General features: G+C 43.1%; 1 protein-coding gene across 1 annotated transcript in view; it reads left to right on the plus strand.

Moving 5' to 3' along the window:
- The window catches only part of LOC110504820 (NGFI-A-binding protein 1), a 44113-nt gene extending 31483 nt beyond the window's left edge, over positions 1-12630 (plus strand). The window contains exons 6-8 of the mRNA XM_036975235.2: positions 4267-4450; positions 10013-10177; positions 10331-12630. Coding sequence (XP_036831130.2) covers positions 4267-4450; positions 10013-10177; positions 10331-10401 — 420 coding nt within the window. The 3' untranslated portion in view covers positions 10402-12630. The remainder of the gene's footprint in view (positions 1-4266; positions 4451-10012; positions 10178-10330) is intronic.
- The last annotated feature ends 727 nt before the right edge of the window (positions 12631-13357 follow it).

The raw sequence follows: 13357 nt of genomic DNA on the forward strand, positions 1-13357 counted from the left end.
CTGTAAGGTCTACACTGTTGGTTAAGGGCTTGTAGGTCAGCATTTCACTGTAAGGTCTACACTGTTGGTTAAGGGCTTGTAAGTCAGCATGTTACAGTAAGGTCTACACTGTTGGTTAAGGGCTTGTAGGTCAGCATGTTACAGTAAGGTCTACACTGTTGGTTAAGGGCTTGTAAGTCAGCATGTTACAGTAAGGTCTACACTGTTGGTTAAGGGCTTGTAAGTCAGCATGTCACTGTAAGGTCTACACTGTTGGTTAAGGGCTTGTAGGTCAGCATTTCACTGTAAGGTCTACACTGTTGGTTAAGGGCTTGTAAGTCAGCATGTTACAGTAAGGTCTACACTGTTGGTTAAGGGCTTGTAAGTCAGCATGTCACTGTAAGGTCTACACTGTTGGTTAAGGGCTTGTAAGTCAGCATGTCACTGTAAGGTCTACACTGTTGGTTAAGGGCTTGTAAGTCAGCATGTCACTGTAAGGTCTACACTGTTGGTTAAGGGCTTGTAGGTCAGCATGTTACAGTAAGGTCTACACTGTTGGTTAAGGGCTTGTAAGTCAGCATGTCACTGTAAGGTCTACACTGTTGGTTAAGGGCTTGTAGGTCAGCATTTCACTGTAAGGTCTACACTGTTGGTTAAGGGCTTGTAAGTCAGCATGTTACAGTAAGGTCTACACTGTTGGTTAAGGGCTTGTAGGTCAGCATGTTACAGTAAGGTCTACACTGTTGGTTAAGGGCTTGTAAGTCAGCATGTTACAGTAAGGTCTACACTGTTGGTTAAGGGCTTGTAAGTCAGCATGTCACTGTAAGGTCTACACTGTTGGTTAAGGGCTTGTAAGTCAGCATGTCACTGTAAGGTCTACACTGTTGGTTAAGGGCTTGTAGGTCAGCATGTTACAGTAAGGTCTACACTGTTGGTTAAGGGCTTGTAAGTCAGCATGTTACAGTAAGGTCTACACTGTTGGTTAAGGGCTTGTAGGTCAGCATTTCACTGTAAGGTCTACACTGTTGGCTTGTAAGTCAGCATGTTACAGTAAGGTCTACACAGTAAGGTCTACACTGTTGGTTAAGGGCTTGTAAGTCAGCATGTTACAGTAAGGTCTACACTGTTGGTTAAGGGCTTGTAAGTCAGCATGTTACAGTAAGGTCTACACTGTTGGTTAAGGGCTTGTAAGTCAGCATGTTACTGTAAGGTCTACACTGTTGGCTTGTAAGTCAGCATGTTACAGTAAGGTCTACACAGTAAGGTCTACACTGTTGGTTAAGGGCTTGTAGGTCAGCATGTTACAGTAAGGTCTACACTGTTGGTTAAGGGCTTGTAGGTCAGCATTTCACTGTAAGGTCTACACTGTTGGTTAAGGGCTTGTAAGTCAGCATGTTACAGTAAGGTCTACACTGTTGGTTAAGGGCTTGTAGGTCAGCATGTTACAGTAAGGTCTACACTGTTGGTTAAGGGCTTGTAGGTCAGCATTTCACTGTAAGGTCTACACTGTTGGTTAAGGGCTTGTAAGTCAGCATTTCACTGTAAGGTCTACACTGTTGGTTAAGGGCTTGTAAGTCAGCATGTTACAGTAAGGTCTACACTGTTGGTTAAGGGCTTGTAAGTCAGCATGTTACAGTAAGGTCTACACTGTTGGTTAAGGGCTTGTAAGTCAGCATGTTACAGTGAGGTCTACACTGTTGGTTAAGGGCTTGTAAGTCAGCATGTCACTGTAAGGTCTACACTGTTGGTTAAGGGCTTGTAGGTCAGCATGTCACTGTAAGGTCTACACTGTTGGTTAAGGGCTTGTAGGTCAGCATGTCACTGTAAGGTCTACACTGTTGGTTAAGGGCTTGTAAGTCAGCATGTTACTGTAAGGTCTACACTGTTGGTTAAGGGCTTGTAAGTCAGCATGTCACTGTAAGGTCTACACTGTTGGTTAAGGGCTTGTAAGTCAGCATGTCACTGTAAGGTCTACACTGTTGGTTAAGGGCTTGTAAGTCAGCATGTCACTGTAAGGTCTACACTTGTTTTATTCAACGCATGTAACTAATACAATTTGATTTGATGAAGGGCCTCATTGCCAATGTCCCAAAGTATCCATTTTAAAATAACTCCTACTAATCCCTCATGAAATTACAGGTTTCTTTTCTGTCGTTTCGGAGAGACAGGCGAGGCATTAAATGGCTGACAGATACGTGCATAAACAACCAGTATCTAGACAGGAGAACAGATACGTGCATAAACAACCGGTGTCTAGACAGGAGAACAGATATGTGCATAAACGACCAGTATCTAGACAGGAGAACAGATACGTGCATAAACAACCGGTGTCTAGACAGGAGAACAGAGACGTGCATAAACAACCGGTGTCTAGACAGGAGAACAGAGACGTGCATAAACGACCAGTATCTAGACAGGAGAACAGAGACGTGCATAAACAACCGGTGTCTAGACAGGAGAACAGAGACGTGCATAAACGACCAGTATCTAGACAGGAGAACAGAGACGTGCATAAACAACCAGTATCTAGACAGGAGAACAGAGACGTGCATAAACAACCGGTGTCTAGACAGGAGAACAGATATGTGCATAAACAACCAGTATCTAGACAGGAGAACAGATATGTGCATAAACGACCAGTATCTAGACAGGAGAACAGATACGTGCATAAACGACCAGTATCTAGACAGGAGAACAGATACGTGCATAAACGACCAGTATCTAGACAGGAGAACAGATACGTGCATAAACGACCAGTATCTAGACAGGAGAACAGATACGTGCATAAACGACCAGTATCTAGACAGGAGAACAGATACGTGCATAAACGACCAGTATCTAGACAGGAGAACAGATACGTGCATAAACGACCAGTATCTAGACAGGAGAACAGAGACGTGCATAAACGACCAGTATCTAGACAAGAGAAGAGATGCGTGCATAAACGACCAGTATCTAGACAGGAGAAGAGATGCGTGCATAAACGACCAGTATCTAGACAGGAGAAGAGATGCGTGCATAAACGACCAGTATCTAGACAGGAGAACAGATACGTGCATAAACGACCAGTATCTAGACAGGAGAGCAGATACGTGCATAAACGACCAGTATCTAGACAGGAGAAGAGATACGTGCATAAACGACCAGTATCTAGACAGGAGAAGAGATATGTGCATAAACGACCAGTATCTAGACAGGAGAACAGATACGTGCATAAACGACCAGTATCTAGACAGGAGAACAGAGACGTGCATAAACGACCAGTATCTAGACAGGAGAACAGATACGTGCATAAACGACCAGTATCTAGACAGGAGAAGAGATATGTGCATAAACGACCAGTATCTAGACAGGAGAACAGATACGTGCATAAACGACCAGTATCTAGACAGGAGAAGAGATATGTGCATAAACAACCAGTATCTAGACAGGAGAACAGATACGTGCATAAACGACCAGTATCTAGACAGGAGAAGAGATATGTGCATAAACGACCAGTATCTAGACAGGAGAAGAGATATGTGCATAAACGACCAGTATCTAGACAGGAGAACAGATTTTGTTTATTTTTGTTTATCTCTAACTCTGCATGCCTCTATCTGTGTGTGTCTGTCTGTGTCTGTCCATCTGTGTGTGTGTGTGTGTGTGTGTGTGTCTGTCCATCTGTGTGCGTGTCTGCATCTGTCCATCTGTCTGTGTCTGTCCATCTGTGTGTGTGTGTGTGTGTGTCTGTCCATCTGTGTGCGTGTCTGCATCTGTCCATCTGTGTGTTTGTCTGCGTCTGTCCATCTGTGTGTGTGTGTGTGTGTGTGTGTGTGTCCATCTGTGTGCGTGTCTGCATCTGTCCATCTGTGTGTGTGTCTGCGTCTGTCCATCTGTGTGTGTGTGTGTGTGTGTGTGTCTGCGTCTGTCCATCTGTGTGTGTGTGTGTCTGCGTCTGTCCATCTGTGTGTGTGTGTCTGCGTCTGTCCATCTGTGTGTGTGTGTGTGTGTGTGTGTGTGTGTGTGTTTCTGCGTCTGTCCATCTGTGTGTGTGTCTGCGTCTGTGTGTGTGTGTCTGCGTCTGTCTGTCTGTGTGTGTGTCTGCGCCTGTCTGTGTGTGTGTGTCTGCTTCTGTCCATCTGTGTGTGTGTGTGTGTGTGTGTGTGTCTGCGTCTGTCCGTGTGTGTGTGTCTCCGTCTGTCCATCTGTGTGTGTGTCTGCATCTGTCTGTGCGCGCGCGCATGTGTGTGTGTGTGTGTGTGTGTGTGTGTGTGTCTATGTGGTCTGTTCATGGGGGTGTGTTAGCTGCAGCTGGAGCGTCTGCTGACCAGACAGATGGAGATCCATCAAGAAGCGCAGGCCCAGGACAGACTGCAGGCCCTGGAGTGGAAGGTCCCTCTGGGGGCCTTCAGGTTGAGTTACAACACTAACCCAGAACACCGTCACCATGTCAACGGAGTCTCCACTGATAGCACAAGTCTACCACCAGGTCAGTCATTCCACATTCATGTTAGGAAGTGTATATTGGACCGGCAGAACGAAAACGTAAAGTTGAATGAATTAGGTGTTGAGGTTAAGTTTAGGAACCAGGGTTCGGTTTAGGTTGGGGTTGGAGTAAGGAGAATAAAACATTAACATGGGGTCAGTGGTACCACTGTTCGCCAACCTTCTATTTCTGCTGGTTAAATATACACTGACTTTGTTTCATTTCCTAGTCACACTTTCATTTCTCTGTCATTTGTTTTTTGGGGGGGGGTTTTGGGGACTTTCAGGATGGGTCCAGGTGTGTGTGTGTGTGTGTGTGTGTGTGTGTGTGTGTGTATTTTATTACATCCCCATTAGCTGTTGTGAAGCAGCAGCTACTCTTCCTGGGGTCCACACAAATGGCACATGTAGCCTACATCTCAATATATACACACCAACTATCTAGGTCCTCAGAAAGCAGACGTGTATATATAAAGGTTATAAATGCTCTGAGTTGTTTTTAAGTTTGCTTTGAGGCAGCTATTGATTTACCCTGAAGCCCTCTTAAATGGATAATTCACCCAAATTACAAAATTAAACATTGATTTCTTTACCCTGTAAGCAGTCTGTGGACAAGGTATGACAGCAATCCATGCTTTGGTGTAGTTTCCCTGACACTGTTTCCACATGCTAAACGTTTTAACATTTGTAGCACAAGTCCCATTCAAGTCATGGGACTGATATTAGCATTTTTCGCACATGAGACAATAAAAATGCTGCGGTTTGGCTGGCGCCTAGTCGAACTCAGCTAGTACGAAACAAACAAGTGTGCTAGCATACTCCCTTAAAAGACCTTTGCTTGAAAAGACCTTCGCTTGAAAAACAGAGTGGCAATAGTACTGTTTGTCCATTATGAGTTTGTCCAAATAGTCCAAATTAAATCTAAGATATCTCAAGAAATCTGTCATGAATTTTGACATTTTTGCCAAGGAGATCTTATTCGTACAATTTTACATCTAACTGAGATGTTTAGTGCAGTATTTGTCAATTAAAACGTGCATGAAAACAAATCGTCTCTCATTGAAAGACAACAAAGACTTTATTGAATAATCCCTACTGTTGATCAATCACCCACAAAGGGGCGTAGACTTCGGCTCTGAACATCGGCTTGGATCCAGGAAACATTTTGTGTGCTCGAACAGCCGGAAAAAACCCTCAAAGATGTCCAAAACAAACAAACAACGCCACAAAATATCATCATAATATATGTACAAACTCTTCGGAAACGGTTTCGACCGGAAAACGTGCGTCGTTTGAGACAACGAAGAGTGTGTGGTGAGCACTGAGGATGACACGTCCTCTCTACTTTCACAAACTCAACCTCACACAGTCAACAGCATGACACCGCAATGTTAACACGTTCACCTGCTTCCTCTGTTTCCTTTTATGCTCGCACGGCGCGTAACCACACACTTAAACACACACACTTAAACACAATAAAACACACACACACACATGCACTCACATGTACACAGACTGAATTATCTTCCTTTGTGCTCTACCTCTGGGTCTTCATAAACAGCATTGACAGCAATGTGGCGTGACTTTTCATACACAACAACACTACAGTACTTTTATTATCATTCTGTTATATCAGAAATGTGTCTTCTGTTGAGAAGAGGGACTCCCTGCACAATTAAATTAAATCAAAAGTTTATTTGTCACGTACGCTGAATACAACAGGTGTATTCATCTTACAGTGAGTGACCTTACATTTCACCTTACAGTGAAATGCTTACTTACGAGCCCCTAACCAACTATGCAGTTAAAAAAATAAAAATAGGAATAAGAATAGGAAATAAAAGTAACAAGTAATTAAAGAGCAGTCTGTCCATTACAGTTTCAATTACAGCTCTCTGCCTCAGTACAGGTTCAATTACAGCTCTCTGCTCTCTGCCTCAGTACAGGTTAAATTACAGCTCTCTGCCTCAGTACAGGTTAAATTACAGCTCTCTGCCACAGTACAGGTTAAATTACAGCTCTCTGCCTCAGTACCGGTTAAATTACAGCCATTGTCTAAATCAAATCAAATCAAAGTTTATTTGTCACGTGCGCCGAATACAACAAGTGTAGACCTTACAGTGAAATGCTTACTGACAGGCTCTAACCAATGGTGCCAAAAAAATTGGTAAAGAAATAAAACAACAGTAAAAAGACATTTGAAAAAAGAATAGCAAGGCTACATACAGACACCGGTTAGTCAGGCTTATTGAGGTAGTATGTACATGTAGGTATAGTTAAAGTGACTGTGCATATATGATAAACAGAAAGTAGCAGAAGCGTAAAAGAGGGCTGGGGGGGGGGGGTACACAATGCAAATAGTCCAGGCAGTGATGCAACTGGTCAGGATGCTCTCGATGTTGCAGCTGTAGAACCGTTTGAGGTGAAATAACAGCTACCTGTCTAAATACAGGTTAAATAACAGCTCCCTGTCTAATTACAGGTTAAATAACAGCTCAATGCCTAGTTGCAGGTTAAATAACAGCTCAATGCCTAGTTGCAGGTTAAATAACAGCTCAATGCCTAGTTGCAGGTTCAAGGGACACTTCAGGATTTTGTCAATGAGGCCCTTTATCTACAGTACTTCCCTAGAGTCAGATGATCTCGTGGATACAATTTTCCTGCCTGGCGAATACTCATAGACTAGCGGATACCGATAGACTTCCAGTCATTGAGCTAATGCTGGTTAGCATTTGCTCGCGAAAGTGCCCTAACCTCCCTTCATACTGGACACAGAGACATAATATGGTATCCACGACTTAATCTGACTCTGGGGAAGTAGATAAAGAGCCTCATTGCCAAAATTACAAAGTATCCCTTTAAATAACAGAGGTAGTCTATCTTGTCTGTATCCTAGCTTTGTCGTTATGCAAGCCAATGTACATAATGTTTCTGCTACCAGCTCTTATGATTTGAATAAGAGCTTCTGGAAATCAGAACAGCGATTACTCACCTTGAACTGGACAAAGAATTTAACTTTAATGAGTTGGACGAAAGGGATTTACTCGAGACACCCGAACAAGCCCCCATCCCCATCATTCGCAGTAGAGACGCAGTAGAGACAGTGAAGATATAGCGGAAAGAGATCGAGGTGCCTTGTGAGGATCCGCTGATGAGTGGCGAATCTGCCCTTGCCATCCGTACTACTGGCCAACGCACAATCAGCGGAGAAATAAATTGGGAGAGCTAAATGAATGTATATCCTACCAACGGGACGTTAAAAACTGTAATATCTCATGATAAGCTGTAGACCACACTATCTACTTAGAGATTTTTCATCTGTATTTTTCGTAGCTGTCTACATACCACCACAGATCGAGGCTGGAACTAAGACCTCACTCAATGAGCTGTATATCGCCATAAGCAAACAGGAAAACGCTCACCCAGAAGTGGCCGGGGACTTTAATGCAGGGAAACTTAAATCTGTTTTACCTCATATCTATCAGCATGTTAAATGTGCAACCAGAGGGGGGGAAAAAAACAACTCTAGACAACCTTTACTCCACACACAGAGATGTGTACAAAGCTTTCCCTCGCCCTCCATTTGGCAAATCTGCCCATAATTCTATCCTCCTGATTCCTGCTTACATGCATAAAATTAAAGCAGGAAGCACCAGTGACTCGGTCAATTAAAAAAAAGAGGTCAGATGAAGCAGATGCTAAGCTACAGGACAGTTTTTCAGACTGAAATATGTTCCGGGATTCTTACGATGGCATTGAGGAGTTTACCACATTAGTCACTGACTTCATCAATAAGTGCATCGATGACGTCGTCTCCACAGTGACTGTACGTACATAAACCAACCAGAAGCCATGGATTACAGGCAACATCTGCACTGAGCTAAAGGGTAGAGGTGTCTCTTTCAAGGAGCGGGACACTAACCCAGAAGCTTATAAGAAATCCCACAATGCCCTCTGACGAACCATCAAACAGGCAAAGCATCAATACAGGACAATACAGTTCGAATCATACTACACCGGCTCTGACGCTCGTCGGATGTGGCTGACCAACTGGCAAGTGTCTTCACTGACATTTTCAACATGTCCCTGACTGAGTCTGTAATACCAACATGTTTCAAGCAGAGCACCATAGTCCCTGTGGCCAAGAAAACTAAGGTAACCTGACTAAATGACTACCGACCCGTAGCACTCAAGTCTGTAGCCATGAAGTGCTTTGAAAGCCTGGTCATGGCTCACATCAACAAATTATCCCAGAAACCCTAGACCAACTGCAATTTGCATACCGCCCCAACAGATCCACAAATTATACAATCTCTTTTGAATGCCACACTGCCCTTTCACACCTGTACAAAAGGAACACCTATGTAAGAATGCTATTCATTGACTACGACTACAGCTCAGCATTCAACACCATAGTACCCTCAAAGCTCATCACTAAGCTAAATACCTCCCTCTGGATCTGGATCCTGGACTTCCGATGGGCCTCCCCCAGGTGGTAAGGGTAGGTAACAACATATCCACCACGCTGATCCTTATCACGGGGGCCCCTCAAGGGTGTGTACTCATTCCCCTCCTGTACTCCATGTTCACTCATGACTGCAAGACCAAGCACGTCTCACAACAGTGGTAGGCCTAATCACCAACAACGACGAGACAGCATATAGGGAGGAGGTCAGAGACCTGGCTGTGTGGTGCCAGGACAACAACCTCTCCCTCAATGTGATCAAGACTAAGGAGATGATTGTGGACTACAGGAAAAGGAGGACCGAGCACGCCCCCATTCTCATCAATGGGGCTTTAGTGGAGGTGCAGGTTGAGAGCTTCAAGTTCCTTGGTTCCAAATCACGAACAAACGAACATGGTCCATGCACACCAAGACAGTCATGAAAAGGGCACGACAAAACCTATTCCCAATCCGGAGACTGAAAAGATTTGGCATGGGTCCTCAGATCCTCAAAAGGTTCTACAGCTGCACCATCAAGAGTATCCTAACTGCTTGCATCAGTGCCTGGTATATGGCAACTGCTCGGCCTCCGACCGTAAGGCACTACATCGGGTAGTGCGTACGTCCCAGTACATCACTGGGGCCAAGCTTCCTGCCATCCAGGACCTCTATACCAGGCGGTGTTAGAGAAAGACAAAAAAAATAGTCAAAGACTCCAGCCAACCCAGTCGTAGACTGTTCTTTCTGCTACCGCAAGGCAAGGGGTACCGGAGCGCCAAGTCTTGGTCCAAGAAGCTTCTAAACAGCTTCTACCTCCAAGCCATAAGAATTCCTGAACAGCTAATCAAATGGCAACCCAGACTACTTGCTTTCCCCCCCCCCTCCACACACCATATAGCCTCGCTATTGTTATTTTACTGCTGCTCTTTAATTATTTGTTAGTTTATTTTTTATTTTTTTAGCTATTTTTTTTAACTGCATTGTTGGTTAAAGGCTTGTAAGTAAACATTTCACTGTAAGGTCTACACTTGTTGTATTCGGCGCTTGTGACAAATAAAATGTTGATTTGACCTAGCTGTCTGTATCCTAACTTCATCCTTACCTAGCTGTGTGTTCCTGCAGGGGAGAGGCCACTGAACCTGCAGGTGGAGGGTCAAAAGTCGAATGGAGACACACCCCTGGGGAAACAACTAGCCAATGAGCTGAAGAGGCATCACGGCAACAGGGAGGGAAAGATGCCGCCCACGAGTCACCATAGCAATGTCAAGTGCAAAACTCTGACCATAGGTCTGCCCCTAGAGATGCTATCTTATTGTTCATTCACAATTCATCATTTGATACTGAGATACTGAATTAGTTTGTTGATTCTTTGTCATGGATATCTCATGATTCAGCATGAGAGAACTAACTCCTATTTATTTATTTTCTCTCTCATTCCAGAAAATGGGAACGGGGCTGACTTCTCCCAAGGGGCTCTCAGCCTTTCTGACAAGAAGACCATCAAATCATAGCCAGAGGATTCCAGATAGCACCTCTTCTCCTCCTCCTCTTCCTCTTTGTGCATCCCTCTTTCACAACACAGTCGTCGTTGGGCAATACTAAACAAGCACAGCTGCATTAGAGCCTTAACAACCAATGTTGCCTCAAGATAAGGGATTTTACATGTAGTTTCTTTATGGCCAAAGCACCTAGAGAGCCTTTATTTCTCTACTCGTAGAACCCCAGTTTTTGTATTTTCACTGACTGTGTTGATTCCCCCTCCCTTCCCTACTCTACCGTTCTCCTTTCTTACTTTCAAGACTGACGGCGAGGGGTCTGTAGATGTATTTGTACATACAGAATTCTGACACTGAAAAGTGTTTATTTGTTGTTGATGTCATTTTCATATGTGCTGTGTAAAATTAAGGACGTCAGTTACCAGGACAACACTAGAAGTTCCGCCGACTTTGAGTCAACCAGGATTTGGCTCAGAAAAGTCTAATTTATCTTGACAAGGTGCCGGGTTACCATGGTGTTATCATGGTGTTACCATGGTGTCACCATGGTGTTGCCATGGGTTGACTCATCCAAGGTTCTAATGGTGATTAAAAAAAACTTAGAGGCTTTCATTTATGACACCAACTTAAATATTTATTACAATTCATTGAGAGCCTTCATTTGGAATTTACATATGGGACGACAACAACATTTACATTTTTACCTTTATTTAACTAGGCAAGTCAGTTAAGAACAAATTCTTATGTTCAATGACGGCCTAGGAACAGTGGGTTAACTGCCTTGTTCAGGGGCAGAACGACAGATTTGTACCTTGTCAGCTCGGGGATTTGATCTTACAACCTTTCGGTTACTAGTCCAACGCTCTAACCACTAGGATTCCTGCCGCCCCAACATATGGGACGACGACAACATATGGGGTGGCAAAATATTTGGACGACAACATATGGAATGACAACCTATGGGACAACAAAGTACCATATTTGTATATTATTGCAAGACAGTTTTCTGTGATAACATCGGGTGTGTATGATAGCCATCAAGAATAAGCACAAGTAGGGATTTTCATGACAAGGGCCTCAGAGGCCATATAAATGGAGACGTTGACGTACTCTGTCTTACTAAACGGAAGGGAAATCTGAACTACAAAACAGTAATAACAGGGTTTACATCCCACCTTCTCACTTTAACTAGTACAAAACCAAGTGTGTATAAGTAGAGCAACACCGACAATGTGTTGTTGAGAAACCCAGTGTCAATGTCTAGTTTTCCCAGTTGTGGGGATCGTGGTCGCTGTGCAGTAGTTCTATTTCCTGTTGACTAGCGTTAGCCATAGTCTTAGTTCCCCTCAAGATGACCTCGAACAGATACAGTCAGAAGTCAGAAGTTTACATACACTTAGGTTGGAGTCATTAAAACTTGTTTTTCAACCAATCCACAAATTTCTTGTTAACAAACTATAGTTTTGCATGTCACAAGTAATTTTTCCAACAATTGTTTACAGACAGATTATTTCACTTATAATTCACTGTATCACAATTCCAGTGGGTCAGAAGTTTACATGCACTAAGTTGACTGTGCTTTTAAACAACTTCCAGAAAATTATGCCGGTACAAAAGTATCTATATCCACAGTAAAACGAGCCCTATATCGACATAACCCTAAAGGCCGCTCAGCAAGGAAGAAGCCACTGCTCCAAAACTGGCATAAAAAAGCCAGACTACGATTTGCAACTGCACATGGGGACAAAGATCGTACTTTTTGGAGAAATGTCCTCTGGTCGGTCTGATGAAACAAAAATAGAACTGTTTGGCCATAATGACCATTGTTATGTTTGGAGGAGAAAGGGGAGGCTTGCAAGCTGAGGAACACCATTCCAACCGTGAAGCACGGGGGTGGCAGCATCATGTTGTGGGGTTGCTTTTCTGCAGGAGGGACTGGTGCACTTCACAAAATAGATGGCATTATGAGGAAGGGATGTAGATATATTGAAGCAACATCTCAAGACATCAGTTAAAGCTGGGTCGCAAAAGCACGTGAGAGCAAGGAGGCCTACAAACCTGACTCAGTTCCACCAGCTCTGTCAGGAAGAACGGGCCAAAATTCACCCAACTTATTGTGGGAAGCTTGTGGAAGGCTACCCTGAAACGTTTGACCAAAGTTAAACAATTTTAAAGGCAATGCTACTAAATCTTAATTCAGTGTATGTAAACTTCTGTGGTGAAATAAATAAAAGCTGAAATAAATCATTCTCTCTACTATTCTGACATTTCACATTCTTAAAAGAAAGTGGTAATCCTAACTGACCTAAAACAGGGAATTTTTACTCAGATTAAATGTCAGGAATTGTGAATAACTGAGTTGAAATGTATTTGGCTAAGGTGTATGTAAACTTCCCACTTCAACTGTATGTAGTACTGCTTGATTCAAAAATGCATCGTCATGTTTTTAGATTCTCCATCCAATTTTTTTTTCAATTTCTCATATTCTCCCATGAATGACTATGATGTGATGTACATGTTACTTTATAAAACGCTCCAGTAATGTATTCAATTACATGAGTCCCTGGGATACTATCTTAATGTCACATTAGATCAAGCAGTTTAACAAAAAAAAGTTTCTGTCTCAAATTCATCTTTCAGTATTGAACCTAGTTAAGCTGTCTCACTAACTGTATTGGTGTTTAAAATGACTACCTCTTCTTTCAGTTACATTCATACATTCTGTTATCCATTTTCATGCAATAGTTAGTGACAGTTCACAAAAAAATGTACATTTAAATTATTTTCCACTTCGCCTAAATTGGAATACAGTGCCTGTACAGTAACATGCTATAAATGACATCAGAGCTCAGTGCCTGTACAGTAACATGCTATAAATGACATCAGAGCTCAGTGCCTGTACAGTAACATGCTATAAATGACATCAGAGCTCAGTGCCTGTACAGTAACATGCTATAAATGACATCAGAGC

The sequence above is a fragment of the Oncorhynchus mykiss genome, chromosome 3 (assembly GCF_057628025.1).
Source record: "Oncorhynchus mykiss isolate SJ-2025 chromosome 3, ASM5762802v1, whole genome shotgun sequence".
Lineage (NCBI taxonomy): Eukaryota > Metazoa > Chordata > Actinopteri > Salmoniformes > Salmonidae > Oncorhynchus > Oncorhynchus mykiss.